This window comes from Rhipicephalus microplus, chromosome 6, assembly GCF_043290135.1.
Source record: "Rhipicephalus microplus isolate Deutch F79 chromosome 6, USDA_Rmic, whole genome shotgun sequence".
In the NCBI taxonomy this organism is placed as follows: domain Eukaryota; kingdom Metazoa; phylum Arthropoda; class Arachnida; order Ixodida; family Ixodidae; genus Rhipicephalus; species Rhipicephalus microplus.
In genome coordinates, this window is record NC_134705.1 from 201,465,147 (window position 1) to 201,491,246 (window position 26,100).

At 41.8% G+C, this 26,100-nt stretch overlaps 1 protein-coding gene across 2 annotated transcripts; it reads left to right on the forward strand.

The window, feature by feature from the left end:
• Positions 1-152: 152 nt before the first annotated feature.
• cin (Molybdenum cofactor synthesis protein cinnamon) lies at positions 153-22,440 on the forward strand. 2 transcript variants are annotated; one of them, XM_075867606.1, is made up of 19 exons: positions 156-605; positions 1,702-1,780; positions 1,882-1,939; positions 2,973-3,065; positions 3,142-3,236; positions 5,424-5,490; positions 5,550-5,645; positions 8,609-8,645; positions 8,716-8,865; positions 10,557-10,649; positions 11,992-12,047; positions 12,117-12,236; positions 12,651-12,709; positions 14,832-14,985; positions 17,329-17,450; positions 18,694-18,781; positions 18,839-18,912; positions 20,427-20,595; positions 22,084-22,440. In XM_075867606.1, exons 1-19 carry the CDS (start codon positions 566-568, stop codon positions 22,312-22,314), a joined length of 1,881 nt encoding a protein of 626 aa, XP_075723721.1. In that variant the 5' UTR covers positions 156-565; the 3' UTR covers positions 22,315-22,440. The 2 variants fall into 2 exon arrangements, with proteins under 2 accessions (XP_075723722.1, XP_075723721.1); XM_075867607.1 differs by lacking the exon at positions 18,839-18,912 and having other exon boundaries at positions 153-605; positions 22,084-22,403.
• The last annotated feature ends 3,660 nt before the right edge of the window (positions 22,441-26,100 follow it).

Below are 26,100 nucleotides of genomic sequence, written 5' to 3' on the forward strand. Positions count from 1 at the left end.
CATAGCCGCTCGTGCAGCCAGGAGCAAAGCAGTGGCGTTGCCTCGCTTTCGTAGTGCTGGAGTTCATCCTAAGGTCGGCACTCACACTGTCATGTCAGCAACTAAATACATTTTGCCATAAGCGAGACATCAACGCGGAAAACTGCACACACCCAGACACGCTTCCAGAGGCGAACCAGCGAACCCAGCGGCGAGTCGACGAGAGAGCGCGGAGCGCGCGCTTCGCCCGCATCACTATGCCGACAGGAGCGCCGTGGTGGCCGTCGCGGCGGCGCTTGAAAACGAGGATCGCGCGCGCTCGGCGAATATGCGGGCGCTGGCGTCACCTCCCAATTCTAGCCACCATAGTGTAGCAGACAGCTTCGAATGGGATACACAACTTGGTCGTCCCTGTAAACTCGTCCTTTAAACGTGTTCTGCTGCGTAGTAGGTTTAACTCGCCTTTTCTGAGCGTTTTAACTTATTTACGCTTTGCTACTGTTGCAAGAACAGCATCAACTAAGCCGCGATTTTAAGAAGTTGACGAGATAAACGTGTCCTCAAGTGCACTTGCGGAGCGCGCAAAATGGACAGCGAACACTGCATTAGGACCGGAATACTTACAGGTGGGTGTGAATGTGTTGTAGCAGCGTAGGTGTACTTGCCTGGAGACGCGCCTGGTTTCGCGGCTGTTGCACACACGCGCTCGTTTTTCAAACAAGGTTCCCGAAACGTCGGGCACGATGTTCGGCGCGCAGAACTTTCCCGAGAAATGACATGACGGCTTGTTGCTATTATCATCGATATATTCAATATATACCGTCAATGGAGGCGAAATGAAGGCCCGTGTACTGTGTAATATCAGTGCACGTTAAGGAACACTAGATAGTCGAAATTTCCGGAGCCTTCCACTACGGCACCCTTCATAATCGTACGTAGTTTTGGGACTGTAAACCCCACGGACTTTATTTTTTTTTGATCTTTAGATGACAGCACGTTATTATTTATTCTTGTTATATATTAGCCTTATAATATGAATATACTTTGCACTAAATCTTCAGCTGTTCCATTATGAAACCCCAAAGTTATATACCTTGTAACGGTACTGCATTTGCATAATTGTAGGTTTGTGGTAGTCACCCATACTGAATACAAGTGCCACTAGTAATTTGAAACATCTGTTACAAACTTGCATTAATCAAACGAGTACATCACATCTTTAGTTCAAATAATGCATCCATAAAGCCTTCAAGCTATTTCAAACATTAGGCACCGTATTTCAGGTTTGGGGAAATAATGTCATAAAGTGGATTGCAGTATGGAATGGCCTGTGTTTCCTAATGACTTGTTTGTTTCAAAGTAATTAACTTGACGTACATGATAATTGCAAAATTGAGTTTCCTGAAGAGGTGATCTCAGCTCTCTCTGTGAGCTACCATTCTACTCTGTGCAGCAGCTCATGTGAAGGAGCATTTAGTGACGCTTTACTTTCAAAGGTAGCTATTGTGGCCTCATTTTATTGAACTGTAAGGCCTGCGTCTCAGATGTTTGGTATGCGCACACATATATTAAGAGCAGTAATGTGCACTAAGACACAGCCAGCGAAAGAAAAAAAGAAAAAAAGGCCACATAGGTGCTACTTCAATGTAAGCTTGTAGACATAACCAACGCTACTAAATGGCACGTGGATTATGTTACAAAGTATGTGCACCATTGTTCCAGTGAGTGACAGATGCTCCAGAGGTGAAGCCGAGGATACTAGCGGAAGGAACCTGGAGGCGATAGTCAATGCAAAAACACTGTATGTTTGTGTCCTCTGGACTTTTCCAGAACATGCCTCTTTGAAAATTGCTGCAACTTAAACCATGTTATCATTATTATTATTATTATTTTTTGGCACAGGATAAATGGAAAGGTTGTAGCTCGACAGTGTGTTCCAGATGACATTGAAGACATCAAGGTAAGGAATGAATTATCCTTGAGTCTCGAAAAAGCATATGTTGGTAATTTATGTCTCAATTTACAGCAGACAAACAGACAAGCACGAAAATTGACACGGACATAGCACTTTTTGTCTTTGCCTTAACAAGGTGCTCGATTGGGCTGGTTGGTGCTGCATGGTAGACTCTGTCTTTGCCTGTTTGTGCACTAAACTAAAAAGTGAGAAATTTTAAAACTTTAGTTCTTCTACCTTTAGTTTGGTATAAAATGTGTCATGCCAAAATACAGCTGCGTCTTGGACATATTTGTAAATGTACTTAAAAAGTATTTAAGCACTGGCAGACAGACATAAAAGATACACTGATACTGCACACTATGCCTAAACAATTTGCATTCCGAAAATGAAAACAATTATTAGGTGGGTGTTTCACTTCGCCACCACTAATAATAAAATATCACGCTGCTCTTTTCAAGTAATATTTGAAACAGTAGCTGAAGTTATCAAAATGAGTGGCGCAAGGTGTGGCTTCTGCAGTGTTTTTTATGTGGTCATCAATAAACAATCGGATGTAGCAATTCAAACGAAGTTATTCAGAAGTGCTCATGTTTTATAAACTAATTTTGTCCCTGCACACAAAAGCTAACCTGATCAGGTTGCTTTACAAGAAGCGGTATGATCTCTTTTGTTTTTGCTGGAACATTACTTTATTATGTGGTACCATTGTCTCAAGTTGTTAACTGCCATAGTTGCTTTTGTACAGATCTCAATACTCTTTCTGACTATGGGGCCTTCTTCTGTGTTCTACATTTGAGATATTACCAAAATTTTAATAATAAAGTTCAGACTTCCACAAAAGGACTGTTTAATGAATGAACACGTGGCCTGTGTGTGAACTTCTACAAAAATAGACTGATGGGCTTGCAATCTATCACTATCCTAATGTTATGTTTCTCCTCGCATCCTAAAATGCTTTCAAAGTTTGTTATTTTATATTCTTCATTCACATATGTCATAATGGCTGCACATGTGATGGGTCCTTATTTGCTTGCAGAAGACACTGTTACAATGGAGCGATGTTGAGAAGATTAATCTCATCCTAACGACTGGTGGCACTGGTTTCTCTGCACGAGACGTTACACCCGAGGTAACGGACATGCACTTTTGTTATCACCTCAAATTAAAGTACTTGCTCTAGCGTATTATTAACTGTTCACCAACAGGCTACAAGAGAAGTCATAACGAAAGAAGCACCAGGCATCGCGATTGCTATCATCCAGAAGTCCCTGAACATCACTCCAATGGCAATGCTTTCAAGGTGAGTTGAGCTGTGCATTTGCAGTCAACAAACATTGAGCACTCGGACGAGGCTAGCACAAAGGATGCAACACTGCGCACTTAGATAAACAATTGGTTTATTTAAGCAGACGAACGTATTTATATGCATAGATGGCTTTCATATGCTGTAATGGAATGCCATGAGCAGAATCAGTCGTTTTAGTTTTGGCAATGAGGATGTAGGGCAGATGAGCCACTGCATGAATGGCAAATCAAAAGAATGCTATAATCTTTCCTGAAAAGGCAACATTAAAGAGGGTTGTCGTTGCACTGTGCTTCATTGGACTAGCAAGCATTTTTTCAAAAGATTGTAGCTTTGTTGTTAAACAGAGACAATCTAACTAGATTGATACAAATTGCTATACAAATAGCTAATTTAGTACTCTGCCCCTCTCAATGTCATTGTGATAAAGAACCGCAAATTTTTAATGCATCCTAGCATGCAATATGTTGAGTTGCTATGTGTCTGGTGTCATTTACCAAGGAGACCATGTCTCTGCAGACAAGCTAGTTGGTATGAATGCATATTAACTTATTTTTTGCACACTCGGACAAAGAGAGGAAACGACGTCAATGCTACTATCAACTGAAGGTATATTCAGAAAAGGAAAATGCTATCATCCGCTGCCCACGCACACAGTCGTAGTTTTAATATCCAAGGCTATCGCGCAATATCTGCTATTCTTATTAACCCCTTCAGCAGCAACGCTTTAAGCGCTTTCTCTCTCCTTTCATACCACCCAGCGCGCTATAAGCTACACAGGCAGGAGTATGACAGGAAGGCAAGAGGGCGGGTTCCTTTGTCAGCGCGCATCATGACCTTGAGCACTTTCTTTTTTTCCTTACAGTGAAAGCTGTGATGAGATCACAACACGGGTCGCGTGCACGCCGCTTCTGCCACCCTTGTCCGTAACCACTATCGCACGAAATGAGAAAAGAACTCCGTAAATAAAAAACGCCAAAGATACAATGAGATTTGAACCAAGGTTCCCTGCGTGCCAGCTCGGTATTTTACCCCTGAGCCATGCCAGAGCTTCAAACTGCTTTGCAAACTTGCCTTCGGCAGGCTTGATGTCAGGAAAGGAACCGCATTAACATGAATGATAGAGGATTTTAGAACAGCTTAAGAACAACCAAGTCTCATAGACAAAATGGGAATCACGCTACTAGGGGGTGGTCGAATTCTTCGACTTTTATAAAGCTTTATCTTCTTCACCTATTGATACCCACTGTGTGGGATTGTGCGGATTACAAAAACTTCTGGCATAATACTTTGTCGTCAGTGACAGCATAAAAAATTGCACAAAGTTCCTTGCTAGTGTGTAGCGGGTACCACACTTCTCTGAAGAATTACGAAGGTGGGCATAGTGAATACTTTTCTACTACAAAGAAATTACAATAATTAATGGCGTAGTGGGTGCCCTGTAAGTGTGCTTGCAGCAGCTGCCCAATGTGTGTTCAGAAAAGGTTCTGAAAGGCCGCTTTTTCAGCTTTCTCTGTGACTGAGCTGTGCGATCCGTGCAGGCCTGGTGTTTCTTTTCTTTTTTTTTTTTTCTGTGAACGCATGACTTACTTTCAGTGTTATCGCAAGCACAGGCACAAGGCAACATGCAGTGGCAGCCACGGTAACTACGCAGCTCACAATGAGCCGATGGATGGGGTCTTGGGGTATGTGGAGCAGCAATTTTGGTATGTGGCTTGATTTGTAGAGAGAAAAGGGAGCTGCTTTCTAGCCAACTTTGAGAACTGTTTGTAAATTGCAGGCGGCATGCCGTACTATAATGTACGGCTCTCATGTTCTCAGAAGCCTCAACTACCAATTGACAGCTTTTTTGTTACCATGCTGAAAAAAAGTTGCAGGGCTTCTTTACAACTTGTTACTAGCTGGCAGGCTCATAGCCAGGAATTATTTTCTCTGTGTGTGTGTGTGTGGGGGGGGGGGGGGGGGTCTTTTGGTGAAGGCCTTAAAAAAACACCTATTTCCATAATTTGCTCTCGGTAAAACGTCCCCTTTTATCTGAATGCTGGAAAAGACCTGGGCCCCTAGGGCACCCCCGAGCTAGGGAAAACGACTCTAGTGTGCCTGACACACTTGGAAAGCAGGTAGTACATATGTGATCTCTCTACGTGGCTGCTGCTGATTTTTCTTTTTTTTGTGTGTGTACAGGCTTGTATGCGGCATTCGAAACCAGTCTCTCATAATAAATCTCCCAGGAAGCCGCAAAGGTGCACAGGTAACTGTGGAGAATGAAACTGTGAAGATGGCTTGGTTCATGGATTCTTGTTCTTGCAGGAGTGCTTCGAATTTGCTAGTCCTGCCATCCCACACGCTGTTGATCAACTTCAGGAGCGCAAAATGAAGACAGACAAGCTTCACAGTTTGCTTTCTGTAGGTATATCTTCCTTTGTGCTCTTTAGACATGAAGGCCTGCAGATGCTTCTGGGCATTTCATATGGAAATGTGTGCATTGTACTATGCCTTTGGAAAATACAATAGTAACCCTTTAATGCCTGAATTGTGAAACTGCCAAAGAAATAAAAATTGTTTTCATTTTCAAGCTTTAAATGGCAACAATTCTGCAGTTAGATTATCTAAAATGCGCATTTAATGCATACTCTTATGTATATCATGAATTCTCGACATGCCACAGAAGTGAGGACCTTGCAATGAAGAACGTACTTCAGAACTACGCAACATGTTCTGTACCATGCCTTAAACGTGTACGCACCAAATAAACAAAATATTTTAAGATAGAACTTGCGTCAGCCAGGTGAGAAAGAATGAAGAATTACGCTCTCGCATGCACTTTGCGCCTTCAACAAAATTGGCTCTAGCATAAAATACATTTCACAAGATAGCGCTAGATTTTTCATGCTGAAAGCTACGTTTCTTGTGGACACTTCACAGCCAGCATTAAAGGCGGCACACATTCCGTGACTTGCTTACTCAAAGTTTTTTGATATGTTGCATATTCGCGGCATTAGGCAGTAAAGGGCTAATAGCCCTTACACCACTAAAGCAACAAAGAAAGTTTTCAGAGTTTAATGTAGCCCGGTTATGTGAAAATTGCAGAAAAAGGAACATAGAAGCTTGCGATCAAATAATGATTTAACAAGGGCTGTGTGCCCAAGCCAACGTTTCGACAAGTGGACTTTGCAAAACATCGACTTGAGCACACAGCCCCTGTTTATGGATCTTTTCATCTGGTTGTTATGTGTGTGTAAAGAGAGGGAGGAAGATCTTTAGTTTTTATGTGGCCTGGATGAGTGCCTTGTGTTGAGGAGCCGTGCTTCTTCTTGGGCTGCAGAAGGCAGTGCCATATCTCCCTTTCACGACCACAACCACTATGAGGTGCAACACTCTATGGATTGGTAGATTGGTTGTTTGTAGCTGTGCATTGAAAGCGTCTAAAAATTTTGAATACTTATCAAATAGTGGCCTCCTCGATTAGTTTTTTAGTTCAGATAGCCACTATGAGTAAATATTTTTTATATCTTCAGAATATTTTAGTATGTAAACTGCACTGTAATAAGTACAATTTTGATGCGATAGTATGATGCAATGCATTATCACATTCATAACAGGGACAGTGTGAGAGCCTCAGGTCCATAGCCTTGGGGGCACCCTAGCACCCCCCCCCCCCCCTTCTTAAAATTCAAATGCAGGGTGGTATTTTTCCGAGAATAAATAATAAAAAATACAGGTCTTTCACAGCTTTCAGCAGGTGCTTCTCCTCCCCTCCCCCCAAATAAATTCCTGGCTACAGGTTTGGAGAGCTCACAATCTTGCTCTGGGAGCCAGGCCTTATCGGCTATAGAACCATCACCTGCACTTCCTGATAATTTCTGCGCATGGGAATACAGCCAGTTTATTTCTTCCTAATTTTCTATTGCTGAAGTAAGAAAAAACAATCATATGGTACCCTTGCGCGAAATAGATATGAATGGTAGAACTCATTGTTGGGCTAGTTAATGCATGTCTGAATTAAACAGTCAATCTCACACCAAAATCACGACCACACAAATGAAAAATACACATTAACAGGTGTGGTTCTGTGGTCGTGACTTTTGTGCGGGATTGACTATTGAACTTACATGAATAGCATGTGGGTCACAGAGCTAATGTACAGGTCATTCTAACACTAAAGTTGAAGTTCATTCAATTTTTAACAGATGCACAGTTCAATAACATACTCTGTGTTGGAAGCACCAGTACTAAACAGATAATTAAGGCATTCACATGCTTGTGCTGTCACCAGAAGTTGTGAATGACATGATACTTGCATATGGCGTGGAGACTTGTGGAATAACGAGTGAACTAAACAAGTTAAGAGACAGGATGAGAGCAAAGTGGATTGGAGAACACACTGGAGTAGCCAATGTTCTAGCCAACATCAAGAAGAAGAACATGGACAGGTCGCGTACTGCATAGTACAGAAACGTCGGTGGTCACTTTTATTGACGCAATGGATACCAAGAAGTGAGATGCCTAGCCAAAGATGGCAGAAGGCTAGATGGAGTGATGAAATTCAGAAGCTCGAGGGTGCTAAATGGAAACAGCTTACGCAAGATATGGTAAATTGAAGATCATTTGGTGAAGCCGTCTTTCTGCCATGGGTGTAAAAAAAAATTGACTGAGAAAGACAAAAGCAAAGATTCACAGGGTTCCTTAGGCATTCGCTTGAGACAACTCAAAGGTGTTGGCAATCTTCTTTTATTTCTCAGCTGATGTAGTAGTCCTGCCCCACTACTTATTAGAAAGCTTTCTGCATCAAACATGGGTTCGCACTGCCTGCTTGATTTAGGCACCTCTCTTCGTTTTGCATGGCCTTTGTGATCGGACCACTTTTGACTAAGCTATGGCGTCATAGTGCTATGTCAGTGCTACGTCATGCGACATCATCATGAGATCGCAAATTTTGCCAATCTGTGATGTCATCGTGATGTCACATGGTGAAGTCTTAACATGATGATTTCTTGCATCTCTCGTTTATTTATTTAGTACTTCAGAAGTACTGCCACACATAAGGCCGAAGGTTGCTGGTCCGATCTTGGCCTCGGTGGCTGCATTTTAATGAAATTCTGAAGGTTTATGTACTGGGCGATGTCAGTGCACACTAACTAACACCAGATGGTTGAATTTTCCTCCACTATGGCATCCCTAGTAATCAAATCATGGTTCTGGGACATTAAATCCCAGATATTACTTCTGTGTGACCAGCATCGGCTAATGTTAGGTGGTGCTGGCTTACGTTGGCTCTCCTCTGTGATTACAGCGATATCGTCTTCATTTAATGTCAATTCAATGATTGCTTCCTCTACAAATATTTTTGGTTTTATTTTTCTTAATAGGTGCATGGATCTCCATCTCCAGCCATTGCTAGTCATGGTAAGTGGTGTACAGATTTTGCTAGTAAATCAATTTATTTATGCATTTTTATTGTCTAACTCCTTAAAAGGCTGCCACTGCACCACAGAGAGATCCCAAAGCAGCACTGTTGCTTCTCGGCCAAGGCAGTCTCCCTATCCACTGATCTCTGTTGCCGATGCTCAAGCCATAATACTGGAGCGATGTTCTGAAATCGGTGTTGAGGAGGCAGTACTACAAGGTAACATTATACTCCTAAGCAAACATAACATCATGCTAATATGTAGGCTTGTATAACCTAAAGGTCCGAAGTGATTAGTGATTTGGCTAAATCATTTCGAATCCAACTTGACACAGTGTGTGTCACATTACAAAAAAAAAAAGAGCGTACTTATACTTATGACCAGCATGCCAACCAGCATGCTGAATATTTTTCAAAATTGAAACAAGGCATGTGCAAATGTCATTTTTTTTTGTCTCAAGGAAGTACAAGCAACATTGAATAGCAGCACGACATGATTTTCGATAGAATGCAAGTGATAACCTGCAAAATAGGTTATGTTTGAACATTTACTGTACTTGGAGCATATGAGCTGGTATAACAAGAATTTAAACTTATGATGAATAGATGAGAGGGTAATATGTTCGTTTATCTCGAAATGGGACTTCACGTTATACAGTTAAACCTGCTTATAACAAACCTATGTAACGAATTCCTCGATATAACGAATTTTTTCGATTCCCCGCCGTTGCTTCATAGAAGCACATGTATTTTTAACCTCTATGTAACTAAGTAACAGCGGGAGACAACCTTGATGTAACGAATTTTCCCCACGGACAATCTAGGAATTTCGCTCCGCATTTTGGTGTTTTGGTACGAGCGTGCATCTTCCGCGGCTGCTCCACCGTCGACGAAGTCGCACCAGGAGAGAGGGAGCACTCGTTAGTGTGTGCGGGTGTGCGCGAAGCGGGCATGCACCCCACGAGCTGGCGTTGTCACCGTTCTTGCCTGCGCAAGTGTGACCCCCCCCCCCCTAAACCTCAAGCCAAAATAAAAAAAGAAAACTACTTCTGCGCGTTAGCAGTGCCACGCTTGTAGTTAGCGCCACATATGTACGGCCGCGTTCCACATGTGCTTTACCGAATAGTTTTTTGCACTGTGTCTGTGTCCGTGTCGTCGCTCTTCACTTTCGATCTGATATCGCGGATTTCGTACAAAACGCTGGTGTCAGCAAATACGGTTGTTCCAGGGAGAAGTGCTCATTCCAGACGAGTGGTTTACTTTTTGTTTGGGCGTGCGATGGCAGTTCTAACACGCCGGTGATGTTATGCAGTTTCTAGGCGATGTGGAATGGGCTCTTTTAATCTCTGCTTCAGCAGTGCTCGCGTGCTTTTACCTGCTCGTGAAAGTTATGATGCGCGGGGGCGTGTTATCAATTTAGGCTTGTTAGAGAACATGGCGGCGACAGCGAAAACCCGCCGAGAGTACCCATACAATTGCTGTCACAATAATAACGTAGTTTTTGCTGTAAAATAAGTGTTTTGGGTAGCTCTGCCTTCTGTTCCTCCTTTGTTTATTTTTGTGCATTTATTTTCGAGATTTTGGGTCGAACCTGCATATAACAAAATCCTCTTTGTAATGAACTTTTGCAGGAATTTATTGATTTCGTTATACCCAGGTTTAACTGTAGCACTCCTACACTGCAACGAAACGACTTTCGCAGGGGAATTAATTGTGGACTAATATACACCTATTCGTTCATTCTGAATAGTACTTCAAAATTTCCAATAATATAAATTTGAATCGAAGCGAACTTGAATATTGTAACATTCATTGAAATACTTGAAGTGTTTGAATATTTGCACAAGCCTGCTAATATGTTTACGAGTATCCAGCAAAAGTAATGGTCATCACTTTAAATTATTTTACAGTGGCCCTGGGAAAAATATTAGCAGAGGATGTGTATGCCACAGACCCCTTGCCACCCTTTCCAGCATCTATCAAGGATGGATATGCTGTTATCGGCAAGTATGCATATTTTAATGTGCCAGCATTATGTGGCCAGCTCCCCAGAAGATTTCTGTTATGAAATGTGGGCCTATGCTGGAGATGGTACAGTTTGGAGCTGAGGTATAATAGAAACTTGCATAAATAAAAGGCAGAACGCCCCAAACCACACCAAGTAGTGTTGAATAATAATTCGAGCATTGTTTGTGAAATAAGGTTTCTGATTATGTTTTCTCAATTAAAATCATGTTTATTGCCATTGAGTAATACATTTTTGTAAAGCTTAGACTGCCTCCTATTTTTTGTATTGATTGCTGTTGAGATCAATGCATTTTTACATGCGGTGTACAATGTTCTTTCCGTCTCAGTCGTAGCACTATCCTGCTATAAAGCGAGGGTAGTTTAAAACCTCTTTTCGGCAGCCTTTCCCTGGTTCTGAAATGCATCCCACCCTGGTGCATCTTCAAAATTCAGGGAAAAGGTGGTAGTCATCTGGGGCTTCGTCTTGCTAGTAGAGAAGGGTCTGTGAGAATATCTCATCTATATTGGTTGGTTGATGAGATCGTTTGTTACACGGCCTATGTGCACATCCCCCTGATGGGAACATACTCCCGTCATGAGCCTGCTTTCCTGTTCTAAATAGCGTGAAGAAAGTTTTTCAACTCCTTCTTTCCTAAGACGTTCCCTATAGTTTTGCTGCCAGACAGCCTTGTTTGAACATTTGTAGCTTTCGAGACCAGAATGTCCAAATCGATGGTTGTTTAGTTTCCCGCACTGTGTAGTCGCAACACATGCATTTGATCATGTGTTGTGCACTCATAAGCTTTTCTCCACATATGTACTTCACACATATGAAAGGGAATGTTCACCGGTGCAGTGTTTCTTGTGCACAAAAAATGAATCACAGTGCAGAATTTGCAACTGGCAAAAAAACAAGTGGGAGCTTTACCCCTAACGGCTGTCCAGCCAGGACAGTCTCGCAGAAAGACTGATAAGGACGTGGTAGGTGCTGTCCTACTTCTCAAAATTTATGATTTATGGCGTAGCCAATACAGTCTAGAAAGCCAGAACTTCAAACACTGTATGCCTTGCCACAACACAAAGCTGGGCTCAGAATTCACATTAGGCAGTATTGTAATCATTGGTCTTTGCAGTCAGTGAAGCTCGAAGGGTTCTAAGTGTTCTTGTGATGGTGACATGTAGGTTCAAGAGAAGTTTTACTGTTTCATATTGGAGTACGTCCTGAAGCTTTTGAATGAAAACAAGAAAAACGACAACACTCAAAAAGAAATATGGTGATGGTATTGTTTAAATTGAATCCTGGTACACTGTAGTTCACACTCATGCTTCCTACGACAGCTTCAGATGGTGACGGACCACGAGAGGTGGTAGATGCTATCCCAGCAGGCTCCAACGTAAGTCTTGCAGTTTTCTAACCAAATCACAGATATGAAAACGCAGAATTCACTCTCTTGCATATAAAGCCTCTGCTCCGCGTCAAGCCCGGACAGTGTGCGAGAATCAGCACAGGTGCCCCTGTACCAGAACCCTGCGATGCAGTGGTACAAGTGGAAGACACTGAGCTAATTCAAGCATCAGAAGATGTGAGTAGAAGTCTTTTTGAAACCTATTTCATAATGGCATTTGGCTGAATCCACAATTGTATTACTTCCCAGTTTTTGTATGATTTGCACATGTAAAAATTTCAGTGAATTTAAACTGTTTCATTATCACTGCAGATATGTTTTTGCTCTTACTCTTTTTGCTTCAGTTTGTTTTGGGACGTGATATCGTGATTGCTGTTGTTGCAACTCTTGGTTTTCTGCTGCGTTGAGTGTGTTATATACCAAGTGTATTGACCACATCATGTGAAGAAATGTATCACTTCTGATACCTAATAACAACCTAGTCTCTCTTTTTAGGGCTTGTAAAGGAATGCTTCTTAGGGTAACTTCCTGTATTGTGTGTAGCATTGCACCCAAAATTTGACACTTATGCCTGTCTCCTTGTATTACTAGGGCTCTCAGGAATTGAAAGTGAACATATTAGCTGCCCCTACAGCCGGACAGGACATTCGGTATGTAAGAGAGACTCTGTGCTGTAGAAGTATCGCCATCTTTTGGAAGCATGCTGCTCATTGTCAAGTGGCAGAATGCCTGCAACAACTTAAATGTGCATTCCAGTTAATTTCATTTTTGTAATCGTAGCGTTGACGTTAACGGCAGGCATAAGTAGTTGAAACTAAGAAATTATAAATAGAATGTTTTTATGACAGCATCAAAATCAACAACTATATATATATGGTGTCTTTTTCACATGAAAAGCATAACTTAGGCCTTACAAGTATTTCATCTGCATTGTAAACTATGTAATGTGTACAAGCTCAATTTCAAATGTTTTTGGGTCACCGACTTGGCTTGAGAGAGTGATACGTATTGTGGAATTATGTTGATATATTGCTAATATATCGCTGCTGTTATTGCCAATGAGGAGCCTGTGGCCTCAACAAGCTGTCTGAAGGATAGGTTTTTTCACCGACCCCTTTTTTTAATTACACTGCATTGATTCAAAAATAAATGTTATGGTCATTGTCATATGTAATGAGCTAGTATTGCTAGAGTTATATTAACTATTAAAAATATTTTTAACAAAAAGCTTGACCTGTATATCGCTAAGTGCTGAGAACAGACTTTAATTATTTGCACATATATTTCAGAAATTTGATATTCTGCTTTTTTATGGTATTCATGGCACAAAAAATTAATTTGGATCTTCTGCAGAATGCCTAATTATTATTTGACCTAAAAAGTGTTTGTAGCATTGTACATATTGCATATTATTATACTTAGCAATTCAGTAATGTTAAGATTGCACGGAGCTGGTTTTTTTTGTGTGTGTGCTTTTTGCCCTACTATCTCCAGAAGCAGTAGACAGGCGGCTTTGTTGATCTTCTGAATTGGTGAATCAGAAAAATTTTTGCGCATTTGAAATCATCACGAAACACCAAGAAAATCCAACATTTACTTTCATCTGGTTTGATTTTAATACAGAAAGACCTTTAGTCTTGCTTAGAAACGTCAGTCCTGCATAGCTAACATTTAACTTCGAACAAATGGGAGATGTTTTTGTTTACTTGTTAATTTGTTTTAAAAATATCTCTCATGGTTTTGACTATGTCCTATTGTTAGTACATGGCCTTGTCTTTTCTTAAGCTTAAACAGTATGAGCATTGTCAGTGCTTGTTAAAGAACACCAGCAAACCACTGCACTTTCATGAGCCTTGTAAAAGTGTGCAATGAAAAATCTCCAGTGCATCCCGCCGAGATGTCTGCTAAAAGTACATGCGTGTTCAGTAATGCGCATAATTTCATTTCCTACATTGTCAGGTCAAGTCATACCAGCATAATTTTGATTCAAATGTGTACATAAAAGCTAACATTATCTTTAGGGACCAGATTTCATGAGACGTGACGTGGTTATCTTGAGCAGTAGAGCAATTAGGTTAGGTCAGTTTATTAAGTTAGATTAGGTTAGATTGAGTTATGTTAAGTTAGTACTGTACATGTGACGTGTGCTTAAAGTATAAGTTCTGGTTTATTCTTTAGCCAAAAATCAGTCTGCTTAAATGACATTGCTAACCTTTTAGTGATTAACAGTACTATCTGGAGCCATCATTTCATTTCGTTTCGACACTTCAGCAGACTTGTCTTAATCAAGACAACGCCTGTTGCTTTCACGTTATCTCCATTTTTGTGTCAAACTGTCAGTCCGCCGCGGTGGCATAGCGGTTGCGGTGCTTCGCTGCTGACTCAAAGGTCCCAGGTTCGATCCCGGCCATGGCGGTCGCCTTTTAATGGAGGCGAAATGGTAGAGACTCGTGTACTGTGCGACGTCAATGCAAGTTAAGGAACACCAGATGGTTGAAATTTCGAGAGCCCTCCAATACGACATCTGTCAAAATCATATCGTAGTTTTGAAACATTAATTGCCAGATAGACATCTGTCACAATCATATCGTAGTTTTGAAACATTAATCTCCAGATAGACATCTGTCATAATCATATCGTAGTTTTGAAACATTAATCCCCAGATATTATTCTTGTGTCAAACTTTCTTGTTTGTTTCATGCTTCTTTTCTCGTGTACTTTCATTCTTTTTGATTGCCATGTCATAAAGTAATTCGATGTCTTATCTCCTAGCCCAGTGGGATCAGACATTCAAAGAGGACAGCGTATCTTGACTCAAAGAATGAAGCTAAGCGCTTCAGACTTGGGTTTGCTTGCCAGCATTGGCGCAACCACAGTTAAAATACACAAAGTGCCGCAAGTGGCCGTCCTCTCCACCGGAAATGAGGTAACGCTTTTAGTTACTCATTATGGAAACGGGAAAGAAGGGAACGCTACTCACTCCTGGTATCTTTCCATGCAACAGGAGCATAGGGACGCCAGGGGCCGCGATATTAATAATAATGGCTATTAATAATAATAATAATCACTATAGTATGCTGATGTCTATAACTGGCTCATACATTACTACTCTAATTAGCAGAACTATGCGAACTTCGAGCATGACCTGTGGGGCTGTGCCTTTGCCGGTCCCGCTTTCCAAGAAGAAGAAATGAACAAGCTGATTAAGGCACAGGACCTCGCCTCTCAATCCTGGCCGTCCAGAAGGCCCACGCGAGGGCGGTCAAGTTTAACCTGACCGTCCCCGAGTGAGCCTAGCCAGGTGAAGCTGAGTTAACTCGCGTCTATTGTGGACCCAATAAGGTTATTTCACTCACTCAAACCCTATTACAACAATATTGCACCTTACACGAAATTAAGTTCGTTACATCCGAAAATTCATTATAAAGGTATATTCCTAACACTATATCTATTGCAAGACGATTTTTCATTTACTTTTAACTCATATTTCGTTATATCTGGATTTGTAATTGTCAAAGTGTAATTGGATTTTTAAACATTATCTGTGTATGTGATGTTATAAGCCAATCAAAGTTGTCACTTCCGCTAATAATAGCAGATTTGTTTTTTGTTTTTTGCCAAGTCACTTGTAGAATTTTCCAGACACAAGTCGTGTTTTTCGGGGGATTTATTTGCATTTTCTTAAAAAACTGTATAGTTACATTAGTGATGACCACATTTACCAATAGCATGTTCGTCATGCACTAATAGCACATTTATCGATGAAGTTGAGTAGTTGAGTGTTGAAGTGTCAAACATATTTTGGTAAAATCAACAAGTAATGTTAATCGTACATTGATAAAATGTGCATTCAACTGAGTGGAGACTACTCTGGAAACAATGTTGAAAAGCAAATGTGTGCTTTCGTTCATAATTGCGTACATTTTCAATGTACAATATAATTAAATTGATTTTTTTCTACTTTTCTTCATATCTCAGTGAAATTTATTATTATTGAGATTAATTTATGAATTGACAAATAAATTGGGTAAATGTCCGCTTCTTATAGGCTTCTTTTCTGATGATTTGCTTTTTTATCTTTAGCCCAACAGCGTCTGGCAACCCCGTCTTTAGCGTACTCGTTGGGACAAAATAACGGTCGGAAATTCCTGCAACTCCACTCATATTTCCAGAATCAGAAAATTTTTTAGGCACTCAAGTTCGGTCACTCAATGTTGAGGATGACATGTAGCAGGGCCCCTTTAATATAGGTATTTTTCTGAAATTTAGACCAATAAATACAGCAAATGTAACTTAAACTCAGACCTCGATATATAATGAACCTGGATAAAATGAAATATTGGTTATAACTAAGTAAATAAATAATCTTGCAATAGACAGTGTTAAGAATATACCTTCAAAACAAATTTTTGGATATAACAGAAGTTATTTTCATGTAAAACACAACTTTGCTATAATGAGGTTTGAGTGTATAGTTGCGCTTAAAACCCCCTGCAACACTATTTGAGCATGGTTAGGAAACGCTGCCAATTGGTAGTGGAGGCTCCCGACAACATGCGAGCCAAATATTATTGCACAGGACACGGCCTGGAATTCACAATAAATTATCAAAGTCAGCAGAAAATTCTCTCGACAAATCACGTTACATGCCGAAAAATCACACGTCAACAACCCTTCTATCAGCCATTGGCTGACTTGGCGCGCTCGATTGTTGCAGAGATCGTCGCGGAAGACCGCTACTTGTCTACGCATGCGCGCGCGATCACACTGAAAAGCCACACATTCGAAGAAAAATAAAAAAGTGCTCAAGGTCACGAGGCGCGCGTGACGTTTTTCTGTGGCCCTGCTATCACTGCCTGCTTAGCTTCCAGCGCTTTCGTTGGGACGAGAGAAGAGAGAATGCAATTGCAGCACGCGACAAACATTTGTAATTCCATTCGCACTGGATCGATTATTAAAATTTTTGCGGCGTTGAATTCGTGAGACAATAAGCTCTTCCAGTGAATTCATTCCATGATCACTTGAAAAAGTGTTTCAGGGCCCCTTTAAAGCACATAGTCATTGTTCATTTTAGATAATAACAAGTGTGAGTGCCATTACAAAGCTCTTGAGCAAAATGAAGACTACTCTTAAGCTTTGCTTGTGTTTGTTTAGTTGTATGTATGAGTCGGGTCAAATTGCAGAGGAGCTACTTTTTGCAGTCGATAACTTTGGGCAATTGTCTCTCGTCTATCTCATCTCATCCCCTCATGTTTATTTTAATCTACAGGTTGTGCGCCCCGATGATGAACTAAAACCAGGCCAGATAAGGGACAGCAACAAGACAGCACTTATCGCTTTGCTCGGGAAAAGTGGATTTCCAGCCTTCGATGCTGGAATTGCACGTGACGAGTATGTTGTCGTAATCATTTCCCATGCTTTCTATAGTCGTTTCAATCATGGCTATGGTTTCAAGACACTGCTGTCGAAGCATGCATGGAAATTGAGAAATGTGTTTTCTTGGCAACCACTGCAGCAAATTATATTAAGTTTCTTGCATTTAAAAGAAATTGAAATTTGGTGGCCAATGAAGCAAATGTTTCATTTATGCTTCAAAATTTTTAATGGAAGTTGTTGGTAAATAAACAAATCAATCATCAAGTTTACAACTATGTAACCCAATAATAAAGAACAACATCACAAGTCGGTAAACTGGACCGACTAGTACATCTGAAATGGACAAAATTGACGCATCATTCACAATCCTGAAATATACCACAAACTTGTCAAGAGGACTTCAGAAAAATTCTTGCTAATACATAAAACAGTTTCATGTACGCTGTAAGTTCATAGATCAAACTTATCTGCTTCAATGCAGTTTTAGGAAAAGAGACACTTTTTAGTGTATAGTTACTGATTGTGTAAACTTCCTGGCTTCTTTTGAACATAGTTGTAAAATGCTTTGGGCTCCAAATTAAAACTCTGCTTTCAGGGTTCTAGAGTGCTATAGGATGCACGTCTCCTCTGCACATAACACTACGAAAGTGGCTAGCCTGTGGCTGTTCACTTGATCTTATTAAAGGCAAAGGAAGGCCTGAGTTGATAAGTTAGTGCTCCTGTTCATTAGACTTGCACGAAAAGTTGCGAGATCATAAGGTCTCACAAGACCCAGTCCAAAGGCCCATGTGACCTTCTCCAGACAAGCACTGATGTCACAGATCACCAAAATTTGGGACATCATGACGTCATCAGCTGGCATTGTAAACTGTAAAAGGTGGACCGATTCGGGAGGTAGTGCTGAGAAGTTGCGGGACGGTCAATACAATCAATTTTATGACGTAATAAACGCATTGATAAAAAAAAAACTTATCCGAATGGTGTGCACCACTTATCTGTACGTGTTTTGTGTGAATTTTTTTCGGTAATGTGCTAACAAATAAGGATGTATATATCCTAGAGTTTCTAGAATTCTAACTCTCTCAAATGGGCAACAAATTTATTTGAAACTATATTACAACAGATATGTTGCAAGAGCATTACTTTACAAACTCCTTCTTTCATGCATTTTAACAGAAATTGGACTTCACATTAAGCCAAATCTTTTTCTGAAGACAAGGTATCAACCTCCTTGACAAAAGCTGTCTCATACTTTCAGGTTTGAAGATCTCGTGAAAAAACTCGAGAGGGCTTTCGAGGCAACAGATGTGATCGTGTCATCGGGAGGTGTCTCTATGGGAGAAAAGGTAGAATGCTCATGTGCATGTGTGTGCATCTTTTAACATTCTTTAGTACTTCCTCAGGACCTTCTCAAAGCAGTGCTGGTCAAGGAGTTCTCCGCCACGATCCACTTTGGGCGAGTCCTCATGAAGCCTGGGTTAGTTGACCATATGTGTGTGCGTGTGTGTGTGTGTGCATTTAAAGCATATAACAAGCTGCAAAACCAATATAACAAGCTTTTAAACTTCAAAATTATGAATCATTGTGAAGGTAATTCAGTGTACTCCCAGTAAATAGAAATCTGTTGACAAAACAGCTGCTTAAAAGAACCCTGAAACGGTTCTGGGGATTTTTTACGAACACATTGGGCCGGTAGACCAAGTCCCAAGGGTTATTTAGAGACCAATTTGCGCCCTCAGCATAAACTTTGTAATTTATTACAACGCTTTAAAGCTGCGAATCGCTGCAGATCAGTCCAGATCCTTGCGACTTGGCCAAACAGATTTTCAACCGTCCATTCACAGAGCGACCTGCTCTGGCCACCTTAAAAGGCCAGAGCATGTCAGCAGCCATGTCATTGTGGCTGCTAATCTGATAGGTTGTCATGGGCTGTAGAATGCATGGAAGTAAGATCCGCTGGTGGGGTGGCGGCACCTGTCGGAGCAGATATAAACCCCTCCATGATGTTAGGCTCCGTTGCCGGACAGCGTGCTTGCTGTCGGGCGCACTATGTGATGACTGCATACAACCTGTCAACGTCCCATCTCTGAGTTATAGACTGGTAAAAGATCAAATTGTCGAGCGCACTCATGAGAGCTCTGCAATCGCTAGCGTGCCTCACGAGTTGAGGAGGCCAGGCAGAGGTGAGAAGGAGAGTGTGATATAATTGTGCGTAGCGGTTTTGGTACACGGCGTGTCACTAAATTTCTGGTGCTATGGGTTGACGAGACTCGAGCCTAAACTCTGACAAAACTTCAATAAAATCGTTTCAGGGTCCTCTTAAATGGGACAACTGCCTCTGATACGATTGGTTTCATCCCTGCATACTGCACCCTAGTTCATGTCTCACTAAATGAAACTCCTGTTAAATGAAACACACTTTGGCAGTCCCTTCAACTTCCATTTTATGAAAACCTACTGTATGTTCACTTAACCTTAAACTGGGACTTCATGGCAGTGCACGTTTTTTTTAATAGGTGTTTGTATTTGCGGGATAATACCCATACGCAGCAGTGAAACCACCTGTGCAGAAAGGTTACATGTGGACTAATTTACACCTATTTGTTTATTTTAAATACTGCAATACTTGTTTGACTAATTAAAGTGTCCGAAGCCTACTTTTAAGCTTCATTTCCAGCTGTTTGTAAGTACAGTGTACTGATAATTGCTGGATAATGAGATACAAACTTGTGTGCTATCAGAAAGCAACCAACGCTCATGAGCTTCCCCTCTTGAACAGCACTTCCAGATCTCATGCTTAACTTTCCATTCATATTACATAAGTAGTAGGTTCACCTTTGAAGCTGTCTCGTGCATCCATGCAGTTCACGTGTAACAACTTTCAAGATTAATCTCACTACCCCAACAGCATGCAAGACACCGTACGACCACACCTTGAGCTGCTTGTGTAAGTTTAGCACAGATAATTTAAGAACTGCCGCTTCTTTGCAGGAAGCCGACAACGTTTGCGTCTCTCGTGTACGGCGACAGGCTCAAGGTAGTCTTTGGCCTTCCGGGCAATCCAGTGTCGGCAGCTGTCACATGCCAGCTCTTTGTCTTGCCCGGGCTCAGAAAAATGTCCGGACATACCACAGTTCATCCGACATCCATCAGAGCAAAGGCGAGTCTGTGTACACTATGGCCACAAAATATTATGCAATTTTAGATTTTGCGTACTCAGACGGCATTGGGAACGCATAAATACCCAAACTCCACTTGTGTTCTTTTATATACTACCTGTTTTCATCCTCTAGGCTTTATGGAAAACTTAAAGCACTTCATGAGCATCTAAGATAAAAATTTCTTTGCAGTCTCCGTACAGCAACTTAGATTTTTACAAAAACTTTAATTCTTGCTATTTAACATTTCCAAAAATAATTCCAAACATAAGGAATCGCACATTGAGGGTGCTACAGTTTCATCTCAAAGTGTAAAACTAAGAACTACTTGGGAAAATATCTATTTTTAAATACTATACTGTAGTTAATTAGCATCACTCATATGCACTTTACAACCTTCATGTGTATATATTAGTGATGCTGAATTGGCTTTGACAATTTGGTGTAAAGCATTAAACTGTTAAAGCTTTCTACAGCAAGTGTGTAAATTGTTACAAAACCTTAATTACTTGTGCAAATCAGAGCGGCTTAACCATGTCTTCAGCCACCCAATTCGCTATATACGTAGCATTGTTCTATTACTTTATGAAGCACCAGTGAGTGATGTGAATCAATAGTCCACGCCACTGAGCCTCCAGTGGACAGCAAGAGTTTTCTGCCTGTGTTACAATGTGCTCAGCACTGATGCGATCTGCGAGGTTTCTTTCCTTGAATTGATAAATTGCCTTTGCTGTGTCGTGGACTGCAAATCTAGTGATTGGCGACATGTGAAGCTGCAATATTGTGTAAGGCAACTGGTTGGATGAGTTGCTCGAGCACTCTAGTACATTCTACTTCAGCTCATGTGTTGAGCTCTCTCCACCCCATCAACACTAGGATCCACACATCTGTGGTCATAACTTCATCCCTGAAGACACCATCAGATTGCCTGTGTTTAAAAGCTTATTTGTGATCATCTTAAGGTACTTTTTGTTTGTTCAGCTGGCTACTGGAGTTGAGTGCAGGAGTTACATAGACAGTCGCACAGCTAAAACTGCAGAGTGCATCACGGTTGTCGTTGATGGCTGTAATGTCAAGTTAAGGGGGAAGAGCAGTGTTGAGAACAAGCATAACACACGACTGCCCTTGTCTGCCTCGACACAAGGCATGTCGCTGGATTTTTGCTGTGCATCATTTGATCATGCTGCAGCCTGACGCTTAAAGGAAACAGTTTCAACATCTTCGCAATGTACCAGATTGAAGTTGTTTTTTCAAAAACGAAATAAGAGGGGAGAACAAGACAGTCCTTTTTTGAGTGAGTGAGTGAGTGTGTGTGTGTGCACGTGCGTGCAAAAGATCGTAGTCTATGATCTGTTTGAACAGTATGAACAGGCTAGCCCTGTGCTACTAGGGTACCTTTGTTGTAGCAGTAATCCACAGCGAATCATTATGTCAGTGTCTGACTGCTTTAAGATGGCATAAAAGAATGTTTGTACTCTTTCTCTTCGCAGCTTGCAGACGACACGACCCTGGACCCAAGACCAGAGTACCACAGGGCAGTGCTGTCCTGGTCTGAAGACTGCACACTACCAGTTGCCAAGAGCACTGGAAATCAAATTAGCAGCCGGCTGCTCAGCTTACAGGGAGCCAATGCCCTTCTAGTGCTGCCCCCAGCAACGGCCGAGACAAAATCTCTTCCAGCAGGGACGGTTGTCACTGCACTTGTGACTGACACGATTTAGAAAGTACTGGAGCTGCACTGTCACGTATGTGATTGCTACTACCACTGCTCACCAAAAACATGCATTTAAATATAAATATTCTTTTTTTACATTGTTCACATTGCAATAAAGTTGAGTGCAAAGACATTCTCCTATTCTATTGCATCCCGACTAAAAAGTATTGTCATCCTAACAGCAGTCAGCAGCCATTCTCAGCTGCTATGCAGTGTACTTCTGGACCAATCTGGATTAAGCTTGCTCTATTTGAGAAAGATTATAGTATAGTCGCTTTAAGAAGTGAAGACAAACTGAAAGCCAAGCTCTAGTTTACAGTGTTAATCAAAAAAGAATACGCTTGCAAACACTGACATACGAAGAGATAATGCTACCACTGTGCATAGAAAGAACAGGCTCTCTAACTACATTTTTTTTTTCAAGAAACAAAATTGTGGTGTTTTAGAATAAGACCCTCCAGCTTGCTGGAAATAAATTTCAAGAAATTCGCACACTAAGTGGATCCCTCCACATGTAGAACATTTGCAATCCAGTATGAGCTGGTTAGGATGAATGGATGGGTTAGTGCGCATATGACATGCACTTTCAACTTCTGACCAGTAACTTGCCACTGCCGCTTTACTAAAAATGTACAACTAGCGAACTTGTACTGTTTTAACATATGGGGCAGAAACCTAGAGAAGAACAATAAAATTACACCATATTTCGCTAAAGGGTACCATGTGTAGATGCGAAACAGCGGGCGTTAATGGTTACACAGGCGGTGGCGTTAACGCTGGCTCTCATCGCGGCATTGCACAGGAGAGAAATCTGGGGAGGTGCAAAGCACTCAGGGATGGACTGGTGTTTCTAACTGGAACATGCCAATCGCTGCTAATGGGCAATGAGAGGCAAAACTCGATTGGACACAGAGACCTGCAGTCTGCTTTTAGTAGACTTTTATTGTTCGAAAAGGAACAGGAGAATTCTCACTACCTTAGAGTTCCAAGTGCCTATATATACGGGGGTGGCCAGTGCACGGTTGTGCAGTGTGTGCAGTCGGTTCTTTCAATTAAGAAACTCACTAGCAGACGCTGTCTGTGTCACTGTTCCGAGGCGAGAGAGGGGTGTAAGCCAAGAGGGTGTAAACGCCACAGGGAGGGATGCCTAGAAAACAGGGGAGTGAACATAGGTTTGCAGACACTTTGCGAGGGGATGCACACGTGCAATGTGGGTGTTAGTGCCACAAAGAGGGATGCTTAGAGAAGAGAGAGGGGGAGGTTACACATGCGCAGTGGAGTGTGGATGCCACCGGATCAAGCGCACGCTTAGATGCTTCACATCTAAAACGAAAAATTCACCTATGATTACAATACTGCCTAATGCGAATTGTGAGTGCAACTTTGTCTTGGGGCAACACCAATTATGTTTGTAGTTTAAGCTATCCGCAATTGCAGCAATGCAACATGCATTGCATATTTCCATAGTAATTGCCAGCGCTCGAGTGTAGCACACACTACTTTCTGCCTAGCAGGCGTCGTAAACCAAGTGAAACACTCAGCCCCGTTACAAGTGAAGCCAGCCGCAGTAGTGCCATCCCTGCATGCAGACAAGCTTAAGTGCATGATGGAAGAAGAAAGCGAGGCTCGGGCCAAGTGGCTTACGATATCAAGACATCGCGTTCACTCGATCAATTACGGCAATGGCGACGCTTCTCATCACAGCAACAAGTGCTTAAAAGCTGCACTCAAAGAATCTATGGACCACCCAGTGTACGATAGAATGAAGAATGATAGACGAAGCACTAAGAGGTATAAAAAAACAGCAAAATAGATCCGAGAACAAACAACAAACCGGCATTCTTGTAAATGAGCATTGAGAGGAAGAAGTGGACCCAGGCAGGCTACATCATCAGAACAGATTACCAAATGTCAGAACATCATAAGAGATGGTAAGTGTGATCGCGGAGAGCAAAGGTTTAGGTGGAGCACCAAAAGAAATTTGGAGGCATGAAATGGAATTCGCTAGCACAAAGCAAGGTGGGTTGAAGATCACTAGGAGGGGCCTTCTACCTGCTGTGGAAATAGGCACGCGATAATAATGAATGTCTGTTGAAAGTAGATTAAGGCAGAAGTTCTTCAAAAGTTCAGATATTTATCCACACACCTTGGAAATGCAGTAAGCAGTTTCTCACACATTGCAGACATCATTTAAACTAACAAATTCAGAAGTCTGTGTGCGTGCAGCTTCTAGCAATGAATGTAAATGGCAGGTTATCAGCTCCTGTGGCGGCCCCAGAAACAATCTAGCATGCCATGCTCAAATCGGCCAACAGCCGATATTTGATATTCGATGCAATTTTTCAGCCTGTAGCCTCATTTGTTGCGAGAAGAAATAGCTATTTTTAGCCGACTGTTCTAAGCCACGCACTGTGCTACAATATTTGGCTCGCGTGTTTTCGGGAGCCTTAACTACTGATCGGAAGCATTTTCTGAAAAAGCTCGAAAAACGCCAGGCCTGCACGGAACGCGCAGCAGAGTCGCAGTGAAAGCTGGAAGAGTGGTTTTTTAAATCCTTTTTCTTGGCCGGCGTTCACAATCCTATCCTTCATCATTCTTTGGAGAAGCGTGGTATCTGCTACACAATCATTAAATGCGAGGCATTTGTTGGCAAACTTCAGCGACTTTGAGCGTATCTCACTGTCTGTCTGTCTGTCTATCAATCAATCTATATCTATCTATATTTATCTATCTCTATATCTATCCATCTATCTATCATTTGGATAATGGTATCCATACCAAACTTGGTATGGCACAACATTACTGTATGAAGAACATAACTGACTTGTCATAACATGAAAATCTTGACATGTTTACATTTCACGATCTTGCTGCTCTTTTGGTGGTTTCTTTCACATTACATGTCGCAAAACTGGTATAGTATAACATGACTGCATGGCGAACACAAGTGACAGACCCTAACATGAAAATCATGACATGCTTGTCATGTAACAACACGACTACATGCCACACTCATGTACTCGCAGCCGTTTCGCAAGCTTTGCATATACCAAATTTGGTATTACGGGACGTGAATGAACGACGAAGGTATGTGACTGGTGCAAACATGATAATCATGAAATGGGTGTCATGTAACATGACTACATGCCACGCTCATTATGCGCTTGCGGCCGTTTTGCTAGCTTCACATGTATCAAATTCGGTATTATGTGGAGCGAACGAACGACCTAGGTAAATGACACGTCCAAACATGATGATCATGACATGCGTGTCATGTAACAACATGACTACGTCCCATACGCATGATGCGCTCGCGGCCGTTTCGCTACCTTCACATATGCCAAAATTTTTTATTACGTTACGTGAATGGTTGACGAAGGTATGTGACGGGTGCAAACATGATAATCACGAGATGCCTGTCATGTAAGAACATTAATCCATGCCACACTCAAGCGCCAATGCACTTCGACGTGACCCTGTGCGCATGCGCGCTGGCGTTCATTTCATCATGTCACACAGACAATGCCACGCCAGGCGCCGATATCCCCCTAGTAGAAATCAGTGGATCTGCCACTCCATTGCGGATCTGCCTGCCATGTACTCGCAGGCCCGCGCTGCGTTGCTTTGACGCATGCGCGTTTCAGCGCACACAGTGTCCCTCTGTCAGAAAGAGAGGCAGACGCGGTGCTGTCTGTGTCGTCGGCGCGAAACATAGCATGTCGCATTTCGGGCTGGTTGCCACGAGGCCATGCTGATGGATGCTGGTCGCGCCGATCGGGCCTTGAGTCAGACT